Below are 20,449 nucleotides of genomic sequence, written 5' to 3' on the forward strand. Positions count from 1 at the left end.
TTTTTTTCATTCTTTTTCTGGGCATGCATGCGAATTATGAGCTCATTGTGGTCTGAGCAAATTGGAGCTGTCATGTGGGCCCCACACACGGTTGTTGATGAAACACATCCGAGCAAGGCAACACTTTTTAGTGGATGCAACAGGTGCACAGCACAGGCTCAGCCAATGCTAGATTGCTATCCAAAGAAGAAGAAAAAAAAAACCCAGCAAAATCTTCAGAGGAAAGGGCCAAGTGATGCAGACGGGTTAGGTGATCCTTAACTTTCCGGTGTTTAAGACGCTCCCAATGACAGGTTGTCACTCTATGCCTTTCAGTTCCTTGCGTTGCCTCTACTCCTAAACCTTCTTTAATTCTTTCCTTCGTTTTTGTACTCTCCTGAAAAATGGCACTGCTTCACTATACTATTTGTTTCTGTCCGACATTTTGAGCAGTTACCTGTTCTCTTTGCATTTCTCGAGAGCAGTTGTTGCAGGAGAGGAGTCTTCACTGGGGCACTTTCTTGGCCGGAGACAGCAATGCTGCCGGCGAACGGTGACAGAGCTGGGCCAAGCTCCGGCAAAGATGACTCTGTAGACACCGTGAAGAAGAGCAATAGGCCTCAGCGTAATCTCTCTCTATAAACTTTTTTTCTCCCAGTTGAATTTTTCTGGTTAACCACAGTCTCTTGGTTCAAGAAGCATACTCCTTCACCTACTTTGGATCTTAACTGTTTTATCGGATGTTAATTTCTTTCTTTTAGAGTAGCTCCCAGTGTTTGGGGATAAATTTATAGTACTTGTAATTTACTTCTGCTGAAACAAAATGCTTATTTGCATCCACTCTTCTGATTCTGAAGCTCGTCCATTTACGCAGCAAGCAATTCCAGCATGTAAGCCTATACTGACGCCCCAGGTGGTGAGTTCAGTTGTCTGCTGGAATCCCATTGTTCAACCATTTTTATTTTCTCCATATGAATATGGCCTAGAAGTTCAATATGTGATGACTGCCTGCATAACATTGAACAATCAGGTTATTCCTGTACTGGTGTTTGTGGGCTTAATTTTCATTCCAATTGGCCTTGCATGTATTGCAGCTTCAAATAAGGTATGTTTGAATTGCTCTGTCCATTTCCTTAAAAAATGAATTTCTCCGTCGCTATATTTAAACTGGTACTTGAAATGCATTTTTCTTCCAATTTATGTTTGGATTTCTTCAAATAGATCGTTGAATTGGTTGATCGTTATGATAAAAAATGTGTACCGCGGAACATGCTTCACAATAAAGTTGCTTATATCCAAAATTCATCAATAGATAAGACCTGCACAAGGATCTTCAAGGTAAAATTGTTTCCCTTTGAGACTTTGAGTGCGCACTCATAAACAGCCCCTTTTGGTATCTTCAATTGATAAAGGTAAAGCAAGTTTTTTTTCCCTGTAGGTCCCGAAAGATATGAAGAGGCCAATCTACATATATTATCAACTTGATAAGTTCTACCAAAACCACAGAAGGTAGAAATCTGGCTATTTATTTTACTGGCCAATTCATAAGAAGTAAACCTACTCTGTCTGAGCTGAATAACTTAGATTGGGAATGCAGGTATGTGAAGAGCCTCAACGATCTGCAGCTGAGTAATCGGAAGAATGTGAATGACACACAATACTGCAGCCCTGAAGCTACTGCAAATGGTAGACCTATTGTTCCTTGTGGTCTCATAGCTTGGAGCCTGTTCAATGACACATACAGCTTCACTCGTGGCAATGAGACTTTGAGAGTGAACAAGAACAGCATTTCGTGGAAGAGCGAAAGGGATCACAGATTTGGCAAGAACGTGTATCCTAAGAACTTTCAGAATGGGACTCTGATTGGTGGAGGGCAGTTAAATCCAAGCAAACCTGTAAGTCTTTTGGTAGCCTTCTACTGAAATATCGGGCAACATCTGTACGGTTTGTCGTAAAATTGCCATTTGCAAAGCAAAATGGATACAGTTTTGAGTTTCAGGACTATTTTCAGGAATTAAAGCTTATATTTTCAACTTTCCAAGAAACTAAAGATTGACTGACACGAGCATCTGACAAGATTGAGTTGAAACTCATATCCAAGTACCAGCTCTTGCTACTGCCTAGTGCCTACTACTAACCTCTGTATTGCAATTCCAACAGCTGAGTGAACAGGAAGACCTGATCGTCTGGACGAGAATAGCAGCACTGCCAACCTTCAGAAAGCTGTATGGTAAAATCGACATGGATCTCCAAGCCGGCGATCATGTAGAAGTGACCATGCAGAACAACTACAACTCGTACAGCTTCGACGGCAAGAAGTCACTGGTGATATCCACCGCCGGTTGGCTAGGAGGGAAGAACGCCTTCCTCGGCCGTGCCTACGTGATAGTCGGCTTGGCCTGCTTCCTGCTGGCACTGCTGCTTACATTGCTCTGCGTCGTCTTCCCCATGTCAGTAACTGCAACTGCAGAATTACCCCTCCTTAGTTCTTCATCCCCTCATGAGCTGTTCATGGATTCTTTTGCTGATACGATGACACTGCAAGATGGTAAGTACAGTAGAGTTGATGTTCTTGTGTTGGGTTTCAGGAAAGAGGAGCATCTGTCGCTGCACTATCTTCCTGCTCGCCTTGTCCGATGATTAAGCAGTTGGGAATGGCAATGATGGATCTTTTGGACCATGGATTTTGGCAACCATTTCTTTAGCTGTAGCTGTGTATATATGCTATATCACACAGGCAATATTATTAAGTGTACATATGCGTCACTATTTGTAACTGAAACTTGTTTGTATAGCAACTTCTTTTTTCCTCTCGGCACCCTGTTGCCGTCTTTTCCTTCATGTTTTTTTCCGATCTGCTTAATACAATCTGGCTGGCCTTGCTTGGGCCAGCCCAGCCAAAAAAAAAAAAAAACTTGTTTGTAATGTATAGATTCATTTTTTTTTTGCCGGGAAGGCCCCGGAATGGCCTTCCAATTTCATTAAGATTACATGGTACATACAGATAATGTGTATAAATTCAGACATATTTGTTTAGGAATACATACATTCAGACACGCTGGTTTTTGTTAAATGGAACTGAACCTTTTTTTTTTTTTTTTTGCCGAGCAATGGAACTGAACTTTCATTGCTGAAATTGATATGTATAGCTCCAATCCTCTCAGAGTTCCAATTGAATTCAACAGCTAGAGCTGGCATCATTGCTGGCATCATCATCTCTTCCCACAAACCAAATGAAAGTTTGCGTCTTTTCCAGTGACAAAAACACCTAATTAAACGCAAAGATTACATCTCGGCTGCTAAAACATCGGGGGCATTTTGGTAACCTGACATTTGCGTGCCGCCAAAACGACTGCACACCTCACTGCTCACTAATCACTAGGCGTAGGCGAGCACGAGATTATCACTGTTACTTTTTTCGTTTTCGAGCAAGCAAAGCGAGCTAGCAATCCGAGCAATGGAGAAGGCCGCCTCCTTCCTCTCCTCGCTCATCGGCGGCGGCGAGGAGCTGCCGGAGCCGAAGGCGACGGTGAGGTCGATCCTGATATACCCCATCAAGTCCTGCAGGGGCATCTCCGTGCCCCAGGCCCCAATCGCATCCACTGGTAACCACTCCTCTTCCCCAAAGATGGAATCTTTCTGCTGGATTAGTGGTTTGTGATGAATGGTTGCGGCGTCAATCGATCGGCAGGGTTCCGGTGGGATCGGCAGTGGGTGGTGGTGAACTCCAAGGGGAGGGCCTGCACGCAGAGGGTGGAGCCCAAGCTCGCGCTGGTGGAGGTTGAGATGCCGCCGGAGGCATTCTCCGAGGAGTGGCAGCCAACCCCCGACTCCTACTTGGGTAATTTTTTTTTTAATCTCATATCATCGTTTACCACTTCTTTACATGTCATCTCTTGATTTATTACTTGTAAATTCCAACCTTAATGAAAATCGGGGACCTGCTTGGACCTTCCCCAGCAAAAAAAAAAAATCTCTTGATTTATTTCAGTTAGACAATCTGAAGAACCAATGCTGTTTCCCCTTCATTTGTGTTAATAGCATTTGAATTGTTCTACATGTTTAGTGGCCTACGAAATGTTGATTTTATATTGACATGTTATTAATATAAAATTTTACATGTGGTTGCAAGCAAGAAAATCTTCACTGTGAATTTGTGGTGCCATTTTATTGAGCTACTCTTCTACTGCTAATTGTAGTTGTAAGAGCACCTGGAATGGACCCATTGAAGATCCCTCTCAGCGCTGAACGAGCCACGGTTGATGATGTCTCTGTATGGGAGTGGTCTGGTTCTGCTTATGATGAAGGATCTGAAGCAGCCGAGTGGTTTTCCAGTTACTTTGGGAGCCCAAGTCGTCTAGTGCGTTTTAAAGAAGGTATATATCTTAGTAGCGCTACTTCTCCTGAGGCATTTCCAATTACTAGAATACAAGGTCCCTTTCTCTGTTGCTTATGAACAATGTCTGTTTTGCGGTACTTCTTGACAGCATCGGAAATCAGACCGACCAATCCTGACTTCGCTAAAGGTTACAAAATTATGTTTACAGATTGCTTCCCGTTCCTGATGGCCTCCCAGGTACAGATTAGACTGTTGAGTAGTTTCCGGTAATACTTGTTCTGTGGAAGTGTTGCTGAACATACAAATTTAGTTGACATTCACGTTGAATTGCAGGGCTCATTGGATGCACTAAATGAGATTCTAAAAGAACCTGTACCAATGAACCGTTTCAGACCAAAGTAAGCCTGCACATTGTGCGCTTATATTTTATGAACAACTTATTCTGGGGCCATTAAATTATGATTGTTAGTTACTTGTCATTGTTGCACTTCCTTCCTTACAAAGGTGAACTTTTGGTAGTATTTTGGTGGATGGATGCCACCCATACTCAGAGGATCTGTGGAAAACCATAAAAATAAACAAGTTAACATTTCAGGGCGTGAAGTTATGCAACCGTTGCAAGGTAAAACTACATCCCTTTCTTTTTTTAAAAAAGTGCTGTGATCATTGCTCTCTTAACCTTGAAGTTAACTGTCAGTGGGAACTTGAATATTTGATAGCAGATGGCTCTGCTGGTTAATACTACCACTTTGTGAATCCATTGTGTGATCTGTTAAATCGTAAATCTGTGAGTAAATGTAGCCATCATTTTTTTAGAGAAAGGTATTTTCTACCCAACCTCTACATCCAACTAGATATATGCAATCTTTTTAAATTGGAAACTTAGCCCCTCAAATAACCCAATCTAAAATTCGTTTCTATAGGGATTTGAACTCGGGACCTTTGGGTGCTACTCAGAGATTTGAAATGTAACCATCATTTGTGAATTTTTGAATCTTCCATACTTGCATTTCTATCGGATCCATAAGTTTTGTTCTGTAATCTGTAACCATAAAGTATGTTAATGGTTGCTCGCTCAGTTCCATCCTGCGTCTTTCACATCACTAGAAATTGTTGGTATCATGTGTGCCTTTTACTATGATAATCCAATATGCATGTACCGCTTTGCTTAGTTTCTCCGTTGTGCTGATTCAGGTACCTACCGTTAATCAAGAAACTGGGATACTTGGCAGTGAACCAACAGAAACTCTACTTACATTCCGGTCTGATGAAGTGCTACGTCCGAGCCACAAAAACAAACGGCAGGTTTATCACCTCCTGCAACCTATATATACTCTTGGAGTCCTGAATTACACCATTAATGACAGTGCAATTTCAAGCTATTCAGGTTCAGAACGAACAAGTCACTAAGAACTCCCATTTTTGTCGAGTTTTGCAGGTGTACTTTGGGCAAAATTTAGTCTGCAAGGAATCTCTGTCAGCAAGGGGCAAAGGAAAGATCATCAAGGCTGGCGATCCGGTTTATGTCCTGGAGGAATTCCCTTCTTCCGATGAAGCTCCAGCATGAGCAAGGGTAGCAACTACTTCACTAAAGCGCGTGTGCTGAACTAGGCAGTAAATAGCTTGTTATATGTACTGTGTGTAAAATCTTTGCAGCAAAAACGTTTGGGGAGTGTATTTTTGCATGATTTATTCAGATTAGTACAAGAGTGGGTGACAGGGTTCCATGGCAGTCACACGAAATGGACTAGTGCTCATTTGGGTAACAGCCACCTCCCGGGCCGGTTGGGTGACTTCCTAGGCTCCGTCACCGGTGTTTTCACTGGTGTTTTCACTGTATTCAGTGGCGGAGTCACCTCTTGGGCAGGCCGAGCCACTATCCGGGCTCCTTCATCGGCGTTTTTACTGTATTTGTATAATAACGTATGTAAAAATTTATACATCGCTAGAACGCATATATAATCGTCCGGATTACAGGATATCACTGGCTCTGCCACTGTGAATCTGTGAATAGGAGTTTCTGTAGTCAAGAACAGTCAGATTCATCCTGGAGGAAGCACATTTATGCAGCAACTGTAGTTATGTTCTGTTTTACTAGCTTAGGGCACATTCTTAAACGATACAATTTCTAAAAAAAACATTTTTATTAATATTTCTTAAAAAAACTAAAACCAACTCATCAACTTTCTACTCCATCCATTTTGTATTATAAGATATTTTGATTATATCTAGATTCTTCTATGGATCTATAAATATATTTTATATATTTATTTAGATTTATTAGAATCCATATGAATCAAGTGATGATTAAAAAAACTTATAATTCATTTATTCCTGCTATCGAATAATTATCGTGAACTCACTTTGATCCATCATCCATCCGTTACTTAGAAGTAGAATTAGAGCATCTCTAAGATAATGCTAATATTTTTCTTTTCAAAAATTTGTATTGGGTTCATCTAAAAAATATTGAGAATAAAAATTACACACTCCTCCAACAGAAAAATCTAAGAATGAGTAATTTGTATTAGGGACACATTCTTGTTTAAAATTTAGGACACAAGTGAGCTAAATTTAGGCATATGTAAATATTAGGAATGTAATTGATAATCTGTTAGATATTTTTTTAGCTCAATTTCTAAAATTTAGTTTCAGGAATCAATTTTAGACATCTCTTAGATATGCTCGGTCAAATGACAAAGGTTGGGCACTTGCGTAATTCTTTTGTGGAACTTTTTCAATTACCACAATTTTTTTTGGACTTCAATAGGGAAAATAAAAAAAGAAAAACCTCTGTGGAAAACACTGAAATGGGGGTAGTATTGTACTCTCAATAACTTATCCGGCCAGCTAATAAACTCCAAAAAAAGTCGTGCAGTCAGTGCATGGCGCTATGGCAGGCTTGGCTGGCGTCAGCATCAGCAAGCCACGAGCCATGGATAAGGGCGCCGCCGGCGAGGCGCTCCCGGAGCCGGCGGCGACGGTAAAATCGATCGTCGTGTACCCCGTCAAGTCCTGCAGGGGCATCTCCGTGCCCCAGGCCGCCATCACCTCCGCCGGTGCTGCTCTCTCATTCTCTTCTCACCCCCTTTCTTGAAATTTGAGGGGAAAAAAATCATCGATTTCTTAATTTGTGTGTTGATGGATGCGCTTCGATGGAAAGGGTTCAGGTGGGATCGGCAGTGGCTGGTGACGAGCTCCAGCGGGAGAGCTTTCACGCAGAGAGTGGAGCCCAAGCTCGCGCTGGTTGAGGTGGAGATGCCGCCGGCGGCGTTCACTGGGGACTGGCAGCCAACTCCAGATTCTCACATGGGTATTGCTCAATTTTTTTAGATTCCAATATCCATTTGTGTGATGTATCACTATGTGCAGTGATAATCTAGTAGATTTGACTGGTTTCTTAGCATGGACTGCAATTGATTAATTAACTGCTATAGAATTGTGTGGAAAAAAATGGGTTGCATAATTGCTTTGATGTGAAACGGGAGGGTGTAAAGTGCAGTGCAGCTAGTTTGGATTATCTTTTATGTCAACATGATATGCTGATTGCCAATCACTGAAGTTTACTAAATTCTTGTTTTTCTTTATAAAAATAAGCTGGGTATCTGTGCAGAAGCTCTTATTGGAGGGATGCTCAAATGTGCAATATCATGCATTTTTTTCTTTTTTGAGTGAATATGTGCTAAGGATGTCATTTTCATTTGAGGCATGCACTGCTAATTGCAGTTATTAGAGCACCTGGATTAGATCCACTGAAGATCCCTCTTGGTGCCAAACGTGCCACCGTTGATGATGTCTCTGTCTGGGAGTGGTCTGGTTCTGCATTTGATGAAGGAGATGAAGCAGCAGAGTGGTTTTCCAGTTACTTTGGGAAGCCGAGTCGGCTCGTGCGGTTTAATGAAGGTATACATGTCCTGCTAATTTTGCCTTGAGTTAAAAATGATATATGTTTTGCTTATCAACTATGCATCCTTTTGTGATACTTCCAACAGCATTGGAAATTCGGCAGACCAATCCTGACTATGCTCAAGGTTATAAAGTTCTGTTTGCTGATGCCTTCCCATTCCTGCTGGCCTCCCAGGTATGATCAAGCTGTTCTGTGGTTTCTGAAGAAATTAAAGACCCTTTATGCCATATAAAAAGTATCTAAACACAACACTATAAATAGTTGACACTTGACAGTTTCTATCCAACTATAGGGCTCAGTTGATGCGCTAAATAGTGTGCTTAAAGAACCGGTGCCAATGAATCGCTTCAGACCAAAGTATGACCATTTGGACACCTATATTTTCTTGAGCAACTTATTTCTTGGATTGTTTTGTTATAATACCTAGTCGCATAAATATATCTGTCATACTATAATAATGCCTTTTCTTGCAAATGCTTTCTTTTGGCAGTATTATAGTGGATGGATGTCATCCATACTCGGAGGATCTTTGGAAGACCATAAAGATAGACAAATTGACATTTTTAGGCGTCAAGTTATGCGATCGTTGCAAGGTAAAACTGTCAGCTCTAGTAAATGGTGTAAGTTACTGGTTTCTGTCTGAAAGTAGCATGATGAAAGATTGGGGGGGAAAATGAGTTGCGTTGGCTCATAATAGTTCAGTTCTATGATCTCCTACATGACTACACTGTCAGTAAATTTATGTAATCGTGGTACTTGATTTTGCTTTTTCTACACATTCCAGATCTGCCATCTTGAGCTTGGCAATGAAATTTTCTGCTGATAATGGTTAGATATCTTATTTACAGGATAATCTTTATGAAACTAAGATGATTGTGGAATCATTGAGGCAACAGTTAATTATATTATTCGTGTGTGTGAAATTGCTAGGGAATCGAAATTCATACGAGCTGATTCTGGAGCCATTGAGGCAGCAGATAATTATATAAGTTTTGTGTGAAATTACTAGGGAGTCAAAATCATCACAGTTTGTTTGTATGTTTTGCGCCTTTTGAGCTGCTGAGCTAGTGTAGATATACTTATTTCTTAGTTTCTGTGTTGGCTGCCTCAGGTGCCTACCATTAATCAAGACAATGGAATTCCTGGTGTAGAACCAACAGAAGCTCTACAAGCACTCCGGTCTGATGAAGTGTTGCGGCCGAGCCACAAAAATAAACGTCGGGTAATTTGTCATCAGCATGTCACGAATTTATCCTAGAGAGACTTGAGATTACGACAGGCTGAGATCAGTCTCAAGTACATAAGAACTGACCATATCTGTCGCCTTCTGTAGGTCTATTTTGGGCAAAATTTAGTCTGCAAGGAATCTCTGTCAGCAAAGGACGAAGGCAGGATCATCAAGGTCGGCGATCCCATTTATGTTCTTGAGACATTCCCTTCTTCAGATCAAGTTCCAGCATGAGGAAGGGCATAGTGGCAACTGGCAATGTTCATATACTAGGTTGATTTATGCAAGGCTTGAGAAAGTGTGTTATGTTCCAAGATGAACAGTACCATTTGGCACTAAAAACTGTTGGTCATACAGTTGATTTACTGTGCAGTTATACCTTATCAGATATCTGTTACCTTGATTGCCCTTATGAAATTTACTACGATGGCAAATTACATAACCTTATTCAGAACAATACGAAACAATAAGAAGTGCAAAAAGGAAAAGTTAGAAGGCTCTTTCTGAACAGATCGATTGAGCCCTTTTACCCTACACAAAATCAGTGATCAACCGCAATAAACCCCCTTAGCAACATCAAAACAACCTGTACCTCTCGTGCCTCTTTCAGTTTCACCTGAAACTTTAGAGGTTCCTGCTAAACTTCCAAAACCCTGCATTTCTTGGCGTTATCACATCATGCTGTAGTGGCAGCTACCATAACCTGAAAAGAAAATCAAATGGTAGAAAAATGGTTATATTTCAGGTTGCTGACTAGACAATTTCTGACCACTTAGTTTGTACTATTCTATCTGGTCATAAATGTTTGATGTTTAGAACAAAATTTATCCAAAATTTAAAACTTTTAATGTTATGATATTATATCTGAAGGGAAAAAAAAAGGTCAGTTTGTACTGAGCTGTGTGCATGGAGAAGCTTACTAGGATCCTTGGTGATGAGCATGGCGGTGCCGCCGAAGTCGCAGGTGGCGCCGTTGGACTTGGCGCGCTGCCAGTAGCTGTTGAAGGCGTAGGAGGCGTGGGCGATCATGCTGTTCGGCCGGAAGCACGGCCCCGACGGCTGGATGGAGTCGCAGTCGGCGCCGGACCCGCACGCGTAGTCCATCGCCTGCTGGATGATCGGCCCCGGCACCGACGGCTTCGCCACGCACCACACCGCGCGCCTCCTCGGCGGCGTCCGCGACGCGAACGGCGGCGGGAACACCATCGGCGGCAGGTACCCGCCGCCGCCAGGCGGCCCCGGCCCGTACTCCGGCGGGCTCGGGGTGATCCCCGGTGGGTACGGCGCGTACACAGGCGGCTCTGGCGCGTACCCCGGTGGGCTTGGCACGTATGACGACGGCGGCTCCGGCGCGTACTCCGGTGGGCTTGGCACGTATGACGGCGGCTCCGGCGCATACTCCGGTGGACTCGGGAAGATCCCTGGTGGATACGGCGCGTACACCGGCGGCTCCGGCGCGTACTCCGGTGGGCCTGGCACCACGTAAGCCGGTGGGCTCGGGACGTACGTGGGTGGTTCCGGCGCGTACTCCGGTGGGCTCGGCACAATACTCGGCGGGCTGGGCTCATAGCTAGGTGGGCTCGGTGAGATTTCCGGTGGGCTTGGGCTCGGTGTTATTTCTGGTGGGCTTGGATAAGGGCTGATCTCTGGTGGGCTGGGTGTGACTTCGGGCGGGCTTGGATACGGGGTGATCTCCGGTGGACTGGGCGTGACTTCGGGTGGGCTTGGATATGGTGTGATCTCCGGTGGGTTGGGTGTGACTTCTGGTGGGCTTGGGTAGATTATCGGTGGCAGTGGTATCACGGTCGGTGGACTTGGATATGGTGTAATCTCCGGTGGAGTAGGCACAACCTCAGGTGGGCTTGGATACGGTGTGATCTCCGGCGGGCTAGGCACAACTTCGGGCGGGCTTGGATACGGTGTAATCTCCGGTGGGCTAGGTGTAACTTCAGGCGGGCTTGGATACGGTGCAATTTCTGGCGGGCTTGGCGTGATCTCTGGTGGGCTTGGATAGACTATCGGTGGTAATGGTGTGACGGTTGGCGGCGGGGTTGGGCTTATATCTGGCGGGTACGGGCTAAGATACGGTGGAGGGTAGTAGAGTGGCGGTGGCGGCGGAGAACTGTATGTGAATGTCGGTGCTGGAATTATGGACGGCGGCGATGGTGCGGTCGGAGGGAGGAGGCAGTTGGACATCGGAGGAGGAGGGGGAGGGGAGGGAGGAGGGTTGGGTAGCGAAAATGCGTCGCCGTAGGGTGGCAGGACCGGCGTGCTGTAGTATGGATCAGATGATTGGTAGTAGTGGTAGCGATCGAGTAGTAGCTCATCTGGAGTTAACACTCTTGCACCTGTTCATCCAACAAGCCATTTGGTTGTCAGCTTATAAGTGTAATACTTGAGAAAGAAACCTGTCCAAGAAGCAAACAGCTTCTGCGGCAGTAGGGCTTAGCTTACTGAAGGACATAATCTCTTAAGCCTCGGTTGGTGCTTAACAGTTAAGATGATCTAAATTCACCACAAATGCATGCAGGCAAGAAAATGGGTTGAAAGATCATGGATCAATCAGGAGCATACCGCATTGCGAGAAGGAAGCGAAACCGAGGAAGACGATGGAGAGGAGATGCAACGGACGCAGGTGGTAGCTGTTGCGCTCCTCCTCCATGGCAGGAGACACAAGCTTGGCAAATGCCAAATGGTAAGAGGATTTCAGAGGCGGCAGCAGCAGCACATGCTGCAACGTGGGAGGGGTTTGTTATAGCTGCCATGGCGAGCCGAGGTTAAAGGGGCCAAGCTAAAGCTAACACTACACAGGACAGGAGTGAAGCTGCAGTGAAAGAGTGAGGAGTTGAGTGAGCTTTTCTGGTGTGTGGCTTCAATGGGGCACATGGAAAGGCGCATGGAAATGATTGGATTCCTTGGTGATTTTGATGTTTTGGATTCGCCTCTCCTTTTCTCCTTTTGCAGTTTAGGCACATATGCTTGCTTGTTGCCCAGATAAACGGTGCAGTTCATGGCTTCTTTGGCACTTTATTTTATTTTCTTGGATGTTTTGTCATTCCTTTTCGTTACATTTGCTTAGAAAGCACTCAAGCTTAGACACTATTCACAAATGAGCAGTACCATTAATTAAAGAAAAAGCGCACAGATGGAACCGTGTTTATCCATACACTACTATAGGCTTTAACATTCTAGTGAAAAGTGAATGCCATAAGTTAACCGTCAAGATACAAGTAATGGGTAATTAGATGAGCCCAACTGTAGCAGACTTCCCAGTGTGAAATTGCTTAGCACTAATACCAACACATTATTAGTAGGCGCTCGTGTTCATTTGATATAGTGAATACACATCATGTCACAGTCCGAAGAAAAGGGAAAGGATTTCTGCTAATTCATCACTAGATCTCCAGAGTTGGCAACAAATCATTTTTTTTTTCAAGTGACAATGGGAAAATGGATTCTAGACTAAAATTTTTCACTCGGGTGGAAGATATATTTGAAAGCTTTCCGAGTCAGAACAACACATTCCTTTTGACTGCACACAGTACCTCCAGTCACTAGCTAAATAAATGGAGAACAGAAATCAGGGAGTCGCCAACTATAGAAGCTACTCCTATGCTCGCCCAGATGAGCGAATATGTCAGTGAATTGCGCAAGAGCAATTTACCAAACATGCGCTCAGCTTGTTTTATAAGGCCATGCGTCCAGCAAGCCGACTTTCTGATATTCTTCGATCAATCGCTGCATCAATGGAATTCATCTGTTCACACATTGTGGAAGAGAGACAGTGTTAGCTATGAACATAACCAGGAGCAAAAAAATATTATCAGTTAAACTCTCTCTTTGAACATAAAACCAGGCTCACGGGCCAAAATGAAAGCTGACCTGGAACCAAAATCTTGGCACAATCTTGACCAAAATTAAGTTACAATAAATGTTATGGTATTGGCAGAAGCTCAGCCACCTAGTTCTTGTTACAAACCCATATTTGCATTTGGTGAATCGTAATCAATAAAATAATGATGATTCAATTGAAATTAATACATACATATTTGCGAACTGTCCAGGGCTTGGTCGATAACCCTCTCAAGTCAATTAGCACCATGAGATTTGTCAGATCGTAAAAACTTACTAGCAGGAAGAACAATGTAAATACCTACTTGGAACTCCTGACGTGCGCGATATCAGCAAGATAAATATGATCAAACAAATAATCACCAAGGATATGCCATGAAAATGTAAGGTAGAATATAATAGGAACCATATCCTATTCCCACAAACATTGTAAAACTTCATGCCTAAAATTCAACAAGTGCCTAAGATTGACAAACTTATATTCCTACGATCTTTAGTATGTTCTGGTGCCTATAATTTGATATACACTTGAATTGCGTTTGCGCCTCATATGCAATGAGCATCACATAGTGAAGTATGCACAAGATTCCTTTGCTAGTTGATCAGCAGCGTGAAAAAGTATAGATTGAAGGTGGAAATCATGTGATGAATTCTATTTCTTCAGTAGACAAGAGGTGCCAAATAACATGGGGACATAGCAGGGAAAGTACTGGATTTAAACTCTCGATATGATTTAGAGAAAGATGGCTGAAGTAGGGATGATATCTTAACTTTCATATCACAGTAATGGACCCAGAAGAATTGCTTGTAATACCAAATATTGAGGTTACAAATTACATCATGTAAAATTTATCTATAGGTTCTACTCACTCATTGCGCTGGTGCAAAAGTAAGCTAAAATGTTGCACATACTCTTTATGCACAAGCAAGCAAAGCACGATGAATGATCTTCAAATATAACAGGACCAATTGTAACAGACAAAACAAAGGGAGATGGAATCCCAAGTTTAGAACAGGAGGCATATCATAGCATTCGCAAGTGACTAAAACTTTTTACTTTACTCTATTACCCTAGAATGAAGTAATGAAAACTTACACAATATTGCAGTTCAGAGCTTCCCTATGATTAATATTATAGATATAAAATAAACAAAATCAGAACTTACCTGGCTAGTTTCATCATGCACCTGATACTTGGGCAACGACAACCTTCTTTCCTCCTACACAAGTCAACAAACATTTGACATAATCGTCAAACTCATATCTAGGTAACTAGGTAATGTACTAGATACACCAAGCAATCTCTAATGGGAACAAGAACTAAAAAGAAATGGAAAAAAAAATATACCATTGACATCGCTTCATCATCCCAGACCAGATAGACTTCATTCGCACCAGGTTGGGTGGCTGATGCTTTATTATTAGAAGCAGGTGAAGGTACAGTCGCTTGACCTCCTGTACATGGAACAGATGCATGATGCACAAGTTAATTCATGGACATACCTAACAAGACAACAAGTATGAATGCCACATAAAAGGGAGACATGCAACACATTCTCCTCTCCTGAATTAAGTAGTACTATCTTTTCAAAGATCAGAACAAATGCTGCTGTATTCCTTTTAATAGGAAATAGGACTATATCATGACTTAATTAGTTTCAATCCTCTTAAATTTCCTCTAAATTAATTACCAGAACAAAAAAACTAGAAAAACTCAATTTGCTTATAAAGATAGAGTCATAGCCTCATAGGTTGAAAAGAAAATCAATTATTACCATGGTTATTAGATGCATATCCGATTCCTGCAGGAGCAACTGATGGAGAGGTTGCTGGGATACTTCCAGGTGCAACAGATGCTACATATGGGGAACTTACAGCGCCATTTCCAGCAGTGCTGACAGGAAACAACGGTTGTGACACCTGAGCAACAGGCGAAGGTACTCCAACAGGGGCCATAGGGAACGAAGTCTGAAGTAAATTTGCAGGTGCTGATGTCATAGGAGCAGCCATATTTTGAATAGGGAACAGAGGCTGTTGTGGTGCAAGCCCAGCAGCCATTTGAGGAAGTGAAACTGCTGTTTGTTGTGTAAACCAAGGTTGTGGAGGTGGAGCAGGCCAGATTGGAGGCCTGGCCATCAATGGATTCAGTGCAGGGTTATACCTGCCAACAGATGTGAATATTTTTTAAAAATGTTACAAAACAAATACACACAATATGATAATCCAATCAGTGGATGAGCATAATTATTTCAAATACACTGAAGAAAATGGGATAACATACATAGGTGGAGCTACACCATAAGCCGGTCGTGGAGGATATAGCATGCCTGCTGGATTAGGCATAACAGGAGGTCTTATTGACGGCACTTCAACTTTGGCTACCTTCGATGAAGGGTCTTCCTCTGCATTTAGAACATATGCTAAATAAAATTAAACATGTTTTTACTGGAAGATCTGCTTCCTACACATAAATAATTTTATCTGTGTATCTGAAAGTTCTCTCTTGCTTAGCCTTGTCATGCTGTTCGAACGACAGATTAATTTCTACTACCATTTGTCACAGCTGCAATGTTGAACCAACAGGTGGTACAGAAACAAATAGCTGCACTAATGCTACTCTTCCAAACCACCATAGCTGAGCTGAGAAACTACGCTAGTCTCCATAAATAAATAAAACCTAGCATATGTGTTGCAGTGAGGAGTTTAATGGAGCAGCCAGTACCTTCTCCATAGTGGGCAGCCAACACATCTGGAGGAATCCCTTGCATCCCAAAGATCTCAATCTCTGTTGATTCCCTCTCAGGCTTTGCATTTGGAACCCTGCAGCCAAAACAGTTAAATACATATAGCCAGCATGATGGAGATATTAAAACTGTAAATATGGCAGTTAGATCATTTATTTCTCGCTCAGATATTACCAACCCGAGGGGAATAAATGGACATGGCTAACGACTAAATGCATCTAAAGCTACCGCCACACAAGTGAAAGGAAAAAACTCAAGCAAGGTATCAGTATGCAGCCCTAATTCTCCAAATGCGGCAATTCAGAATCGGGCATGCGATCGATCTACATGGGCTCAAACAAATCGACCAAATCAAACGCCAAAAGCGTCGTAATTGGAAGAGACGGGGCAGTACGCGATCCAAAATCTAGTTGACCGGCTCCGTCTACGGCATCTAGCTGCAGATCGAGGAGGAGGAGCGGAGGAAAAGAGGGGGACGACGGGGCGTACTTGGTGACGGACTCCTTGTGGACCTGGAGGACGTGGATGGCCATGCCGCCGGCGGTGGAGAGCTTCTTGTGGCAGACGTGGCACTTGAAGTGCTTGGCCTTCTGGTGCTGCACGAGGATCTTCTCATCGTCGAACTCCCGGTCGCAGTAGTAGCAGAACACCTTCTCCACGCGCTTCTTTTTCTTCCCCATCCCGACCCCCTCCCCACCCCTCCCGCGGCGGCCGACGACCAGGCTACTCGGGGTTAGGGTTTCGGCGAGGCCTCGGGCGCGGCGTAAGGAAGACGAAGACGGAGGCGGAGGCGAGACGCGGCTCCGTCTCCTCTCCTTGGCCTTTTTCTGTCCAGGCCCCTCGGGTTTGTGGGTTTTAATCTCTTTCACCCCTTTTGGTGGGCCGGGCCGTACTGTGGGCTTCTTTGGGCCCCCAGTTCGTGTAATTTATGGGCCTCATATTGGGCCAGGCCTAGAGAGGCGTTGAAACGGTCAAGCGTATCGAGCAGGTCAATCAGTCAACGCGCGCGCGAAAATCCATGCAATGCATCAGGTAAAGCATGAGCAAAGGACGCACGCTGCCGGTGGCAAGAGCGGCCAACTTGAACAAGTTGTGATACATAAATTTACGATGGGATCTCGCTATCTCAGTATACTATAATTACGATGGATGAAACATGTGGTAGGTGTAGATCGACGAAGAGGAGAGATTGATTGCTTGCCAGAGATTTCCTGCCGGTGATGGCGGCGGCGGCGCTGCTTCTGGTGATGATGCAGCTGATGTGGTCGGCGGAAGCGCAGGTGGCGGTGGGTGCAGGGCCGCCGACGGGCTGCCCGGACAGATGCGGCAACGTCAGTGTGCCGTTCCCGTTCGGCATCCGCGACGGGTGCTCCCTCGCAGGCTTCCGCCTCACCTGCGACGCCACGCGCAGCCCGCCGCGGCTGATGCTCGGCAACGGCACCCTCCAGGTGGTCGAGATCTCGCTGGCCAACTCCACGGTGCGAGCCGTCGACGTCGCCGGCGCCGCGAACATGACCTTCGGGACGATCGATGGCAACGGTACGTGGGCCGGGGTCGGCTACGACTCCGACGGCCCGTACGTCGTCTCCGAGACGCGCAACCAGCTCCTCGTCACGGGGTGCAACGTTCTCGTCACCCTTCAAGGGAGCAGCAGCAATGACATCGTCGGCTGCTCCTCCTTCTGCTCCAACAACGACAGGTGGACGGGCACCGTGCTGAGCATGCCCGGCGACAAGTGCTCCGGCCTCGGCTGCTGCAAGACGCCGATCCCCATCGGCCGCCCCTCCTACCACGTGCAGCTCAAGAACCTCGACTTCAGCCGCGAGCAGGACGGCAAGGTGCCAAACGCGGTGCGCATCGCCGAGCTTGAATGGTTCGACAGATTTGCCGACAAGCTGCTCAACTCCTCTGAGTCCTCTCTCCAGCTGCCGGTTCCGGTGGTGCTGGATTGGGCGGTGGCGTCCACCGCGGTGATAACTCCGGGAGTGCCTCAGTTCGACAACTCCTCCTGCCCCACGGCCGGGAGGGGCGCCTGCCTGAGCAGCAACGGTTTCTGCCGCAACGTCACCGGCAACTACCGCACCGGCTACGTGTGCCGGTGCGAGGAGGGGTACGACGGCAACCCCTACGTCGCCGGCGGATGCCGAGACATCGACGAGTGCAAGCTCCCGGGGAAGTGCTACGGCCAGTGCACCAACACGCCGGGAAGTTTCGTGTGCCGGTGCCCACGCGGTGCTCGTGGAAACGCCAGCATCCAAAATGACTGCGTCCCTACTCTAGGTAACCTAAACAAATTACTAATCCGCTTGAAATTTATTCAGAGATGTGACAAATCTGTTTTATAAAACAGGCTTTCTCTAACGTTGCTTGCTTTAATTTCTTATTTATTGAAAGTTCTAACTAATTACCAACAAAGTAAACTCTGTTCTTCTAACTCACAGGTCGTTGTATAGTGTATGTCACTGACTGATATATTTTTTTCCCCCATTGTGCATCTAGGTTTAACAATTGGTATAGGAATTGGCAGTGGTGCTGGCCTTTTTCTCCTAGCACTTGGCGTTGTCTTTTTAACAAGAAAGATTAAGCATAGAAGAGCAAGATTATTGAGACAAAAGTTCTTCAAACAGAACCGTGGCCATTTGTTGCAACAGTTGGTATCTCAGAAAGCTGATATTGCTGAAAGGATGATCATCCCCTTGGTAGAATTGGAGAAGGCCACAAACAACTTTGATGAATCGCGTGAGCTTGGAGGAGGAGGACACGGTGTAGTGTACAAAGGTATTCTATCGGACCTTCATGTTGTCGCAATTAAGAAATCAAAGGTGGCAATACAAAGAGAGATCAATGAGTTCATAAATGAGGTAGCCATTCTATCGCAGATCAACCATCGTAATGTGGTCAAACTTTTTGGATGTTGCCTTGAGACAGAAGTACCATTGTTGGTCTACGAATTCATATCAAATGGTACTCTTTACCATCATCTCCATGTTGAAGGATCAATATCATTGGTATGGAAAGATAGGCTCCGAATTGCGACCGAAACAGCTAGAGCTCTTGCCTATCTTCACTCAGCCGTATCATTCCCTATAATTCATAGGGACGTCAAGTCCCATAACATCCTGTTAGATGGTTCATTAACCACAAAAGTTTCAGACTTTGGAGCTTCGAGATGTATTCCAGTTGAACAAACAGGAGTCACAACCGCTATTCAAGGAACACTAGGATACTTAGATCCCATGTACTACTACACGGGACGTCTTACTGAGAAAAGCGATGTTTATAGCTTTGGTGTTGTTCTAATAGAGCTGCTTACTAGGAAAAAACCATACTCATATAGATCATTTGAGGATGATAGTAGCCTTGTGGCACATTTCAGTGCTCTACTCTCACAAGACAACTTAGGCGACATACTTGATCCCCAGGTAATGGAGGAGGGAGGTCAAGAAGTTAAAGAAGTAGCTAAGTTGGCTGTGGTATGTGTTAAGCTAAGAGCAGAGGAGCGACCCATCATGAGACAAGTGGAGATGACATTAGAAAGCACACTATCATCATTTTCGCCGCAAAATGTGTTGCACAGTGAGAGCAGAAATATATCTAATGAGAATCAAGTCTTAAGAAGTCCCCTAGCAATTGATGGCATAGGCATGGAGTCAACTAGGCAGTATAGCCTTGAAGAAGAGTATTTGTTGTCATCAAGGTACCCCCGGTAGAAGATTTTTGTTGTTTCCGAGTGTGAGTTTGGACCATGAGAAACATCTTGCTGATTCATTTCGTAGCTAAATTGTTTTGTTGTTGTTCATTTGAATATGTATTTTTCTATTTGATTTCATCAGCCGAGTACATGTCAAGATACCCTTTTTGCCAGCATACTAAACGTGGTATACACCATACATGGATGCAATTGAGTTATCATCTTTTTAATATTTTATCCGCATTGTTAGAACTTTTTTGGAACAAGCTTTTCATCGTTCTAATATTTAAGTAATTCACTTTGTCTTAAAATAATTGTTGTTGAATTGTGAAGTCCTCAAACAATAAATTAATGGACATCACCCCTTTTGTGTTCAGCTCAAGGAGTGTTCTATGAAAGCGTGCAAAAGACGTGAAGATTATATAGGTTCCGACAACATGAAGATGTAATAACCTACTCATGTGTTATTATATTTTATATAGAATAGAGGTGGTGCGAGTGTGAGTCCCCTCTAAGTAGCCAGGAGTTTCTTTTCCTAATTTCTGATAGTTTCCTTCACTGGCTCATGAGAGAACCTTTATCTAGATTACTATTAGGTTTTTTCCCTTCCTATTGGACTTGGTTCTGTTAGGTACGTTTCATGTCATATTTTAATATTGCGGCATGAGATAAACAGTATTTGGCGTTGCATGTGGCTGGCACTATGCGT

At 44.1% G+C, this 20,449-nt stretch overlaps 6 protein-coding genes across 11 annotated transcripts; 4 read left to right on the forward strand and 2 right to left on the reverse strand.

Annotated features, from left to right (window-relative positions):
- Positions 1-345: 345 nt before the first annotated feature.
- LOC102701753 (ALA-interacting subunit 1-like) lies at positions 346-2,675 on the forward strand. Of its 2 annotated transcripts, XM_006660913.3 has the most exons (8): positions 346-604; positions 837-895; positions 1,010-1,084; positions 1,201-1,317; positions 1,418-1,488; positions 1,577-1,874; positions 2,140-2,429; positions 2,568-2,675. In XM_006660913.3, exons 1-8 carry the CDS (start codon positions 517-519, stop codon positions 2,617-2,619), a joined length of 1,050 nt encoding a protein of 349 aa, XP_006660976.1. In that variant the 5' UTR covers positions 346-516; the 3' UTR covers positions 2,620-2,675. The 2 variants fall into 2 exon arrangements, with proteins under 2 accessions (XP_006660976.1, XP_040383344.1); XM_040527410.1 differs by lacking the exon at positions 1,201-1,317 and having other exon boundaries at positions 347-604.
- Positions 2,676-3,327: 652 nt separating this feature from the next.
- LOC102702036 (mitochondrial amidoxime reducing component 2-like) lies at positions 3,328-6,384 on the forward strand. 4 transcript variants are annotated; one of them, XR_005812436.1, is made up of 9 exons: positions 3,330-3,584; positions 3,671-3,820; positions 4,179-4,355; positions 4,467-4,555; positions 4,652-4,716; positions 4,838-4,940; positions 5,041-5,140; positions 5,242-5,286; positions 5,513-5,604. XR_005812436.1 is itself a non-coding variant. In XM_006660914.3 (8 exons), exons 1-8 carry the CDS (start codon positions 3,437-3,439, stop codon positions 5,883-5,885), a joined length of 972 nt encoding a protein of 323 aa, XP_006660977.1. In that variant the 5' UTR covers positions 3,347-3,436; the 3' UTR covers positions 5,886-6,384. The 4 variants fall into 4 exon arrangements, 2 of the variants coding, with proteins under 2 accessions (XP_040383402.1, XP_006660977.1); XR_005812435.1 differs by having other exon boundaries at positions 5,041-5,286; XM_006660914.3 differs by lacking the exons at positions 5,041-5,140; positions 5,242-5,286 and adding an exon at positions 5,757-6,384 and having other exon boundaries at positions 3,347-3,584; positions 5,513-5,623.
- A 793-nt stretch (positions 6,385-7,177) lies between these two features.
- Positions 7,178-9,881, forward strand: LOC102709678 (mitochondrial amidoxime reducing component 2-like). Its single transcript, XM_006661475.3, has 8 exons — positions 7,178-7,377; positions 7,482-7,631; positions 8,045-8,221; positions 8,311-8,399; positions 8,518-8,582; positions 8,716-8,818; positions 9,337-9,447; positions 9,559-9,881. The coding sequence occupies exons 1-8, from the start codon at positions 7,212-7,214 to the stop codon at positions 9,685-9,687; spliced, it is 990 nt and encodes a 329-aa protein (XP_006661538.2). The 5' UTR covers positions 7,178-7,211; the 3' UTR covers positions 9,688-9,881.
- Positions 9,882-9,903: 22 nt separating this feature from the next.
- LOC102709958 (extensin-like) lies at positions 9,904-12,465 on the reverse strand. Its single transcript, XM_040527362.1, has 4 exons — positions 12,427-12,465; positions 12,028-12,184; positions 10,374-11,801; positions 9,904-10,156 (listed from the first exon to the last, which is right to left on the reverse strand). The coding sequence occupies exons 1-4, from the start codon at positions 12,463-12,465 to the stop codon at positions 10,125-10,127; spliced, it is 1,656 nt and encodes a 551-aa protein (XP_040383296.1). The 3' UTR covers positions 9,904-10,124.
- Positions 12,466-12,733: 268 nt separating this feature from the next.
- LOC102702314 (protein SUPPRESSOR OF FRI 4) lies at positions 12,734-16,861 on the reverse strand. Of its 2 annotated transcripts, XM_015841246.1 has the most exons (8): positions 16,539-16,861; positions 16,028-16,125; positions 15,587-15,707; positions 15,081-15,466; positions 14,654-14,760; positions 14,472-14,525; positions 13,118-13,210; positions 12,734-13,011 (listed from the first exon to the last, which is right to left on the reverse strand). In XM_015841246.1, exons 1-7 carry the CDS (start codon positions 16,727-16,729, stop codon positions 13,139-13,141), a joined length of 1,029 nt encoding a protein of 342 aa, XP_015696732.1. In that variant the 5' UTR covers positions 16,730-16,861; the 3' UTR covers positions 12,734-13,011; positions 13,118-13,138. The 2 variants fall into 2 exon arrangements, with proteins under 2 accessions (XP_015696732.1, XP_006660978.1); XM_006660915.2 differs by having other exon boundaries at positions 12,734-13,210.
- A 408-nt stretch (positions 16,862-17,269) lies between these two features.
- Positions 17,270-19,759, forward strand: LOC102702687 (putative wall-associated receptor kinase-like 16). Its single transcript, XM_006660916.2, has 2 exons — positions 17,270-18,329; positions 18,549-19,759. Exons 1-2 carry the CDS (start codon positions 17,270-17,272, stop codon positions 19,757-19,759), a joined length of 2,271 nt encoding a protein of 756 aa, XP_006660979.2.
- The last annotated feature ends 690 nt before the right edge of the window (positions 19,760-20,449 follow it).

This window comes from Oryza brachyantha, chromosome 9, assembly GCF_000231095.2.
Source record: "Oryza brachyantha chromosome 9, ObraRS2, whole genome shotgun sequence".
Taxonomy (NCBI): Eukaryota; Viridiplantae; Streptophyta; class Magnoliopsida; order Poales; family Poaceae; genus Oryza; species Oryza brachyantha.

What these genes read in the sequence shown, in the direction of transcription:
- LOC102701753 (XM_006660913.3), top strand. Translation starts at nt 517, where the DNA reads ATGCTGCCGGCGAACGGTGACAGAGCTGGGCCAAGCTCCGGCAAAGAT. An exon ending in CTATACTGACGCCCCAGGTG is followed by an intron (nt 896 to 1,009) that starts GTGAGTTCAGTT and finishes TTGAACAATCAG; the next exon opens with GTTATTCCTGTACTGGTGTT. An exon ending in GTATTGCAGCTTCAAATAAG is followed by an intron (nt 1,085 to 1,200) that starts GTATGTTTGAAT and finishes TTCTTCAAATAG; the next exon opens with ATCGTTGAATTGGTTGATCG.
- LOC102702036 (XM_006660914.3), top strand. Translation starts at nt 3,437, where the DNA reads ATGGAGAAGGCCGCCTCCTTCCTCTCCTCGCTCATCGGCGGCGGCGAG. An exon ending in TCTAGTGCGTTTTAAAGAAG is followed by an intron (nt 4,356 to 4,466) that starts GTATATATCTTA and finishes ACTTCTTGACAG; the next exon opens with CATCGGAAATCAGACCGACC. An exon ending in CGTTCCTGATGGCCTCCCAG is followed by an intron (nt 4,556 to 4,651) that starts GTACAGATTAGA and finishes GTTGAATTGCAG; the next exon opens with GGCTCATTGGATGCACTAAA.
- LOC102709678 (XM_006661475.3), top strand. Translation starts at nt 7,212, where the DNA reads ATGGCAGGCTTGGCTGGCGTCAGCATCAGCAAGCCACGAGCCATGGAT. An exon ending in GCTCGTGCGGTTTAATGAAG is followed by an intron (nt 8,222 to 8,310) that starts GTATACATGTCC and finishes TACTTCCAACAG; the next exon opens with CATTGGAAATTCGGCAGACC. An exon ending in CATTCCTGCTGGCCTCCCAG is followed by an intron (nt 8,400 to 8,517) that starts GTATGATCAAGC and finishes ATCCAACTATAG; the next exon opens with GGCTCAGTTGATGCGCTAAA.
- LOC102709958 (XM_040527362.1), bottom strand. Translation starts at nt 12,465, where the DNA reads ATGAACTGCACCGTTTATCTGGGCAACAAGCAAGCATAT. An exon ending in TGGGCAACAAGCAAGCATAT is followed by an intron (nt 12,185 to 12,426) that starts GTGCCTAAACTG and finishes CCCACGTTGCAG; the next exon opens with CATGTGCTGCTGCTGCCGCC. An exon ending in GCTCATCACCAAGGATCCTA is followed by an intron (nt 10,157 to 10,373) that starts GTAAGCTTCTCC and finishes TTTTCTTTTCAG; the next exon opens with GTTATGGTAGCTGCCACTAC.
- LOC102702314 (XM_015841246.1), bottom strand. Translation starts at nt 16,729, where the DNA reads ATGGGGAAGAAAAAGAAGCGCGTGGAGAAGGTGTTCTGCTACTACTGC. An exon ending in CACAAGGAGTCCGTCACCAA is followed by an intron (nt 16,126 to 16,538) that starts GTACGCCCCGTC and finishes TTTTGGCTGCAG; the next exon opens with GGTTCCAAATGCAAAGCCTG. An exon ending in TATGGTGTAGCTCCACCTAT is followed by an intron (nt 15,467 to 15,586) that starts GTATGTTATCCC and finishes ATCTGTTGGCAG; the next exon opens with GTATAACCCTGCACTGAATC.
- LOC102702687 (XM_006660916.2), top strand. Translation starts at nt 17,270, where the DNA reads ATGGCGGCGGCGGCGCTGCTTCTGGTGATGATGCAGCTGATGTGGTCG. An exon ending in TGACTGCGTCCCTACTCTAG is followed by an intron (nt 18,330 to 18,548) that starts GTAACCTAAACA and finishes TTGTGCATCTAG; the next exon opens with GTTTAACAATTGGTATAGGA.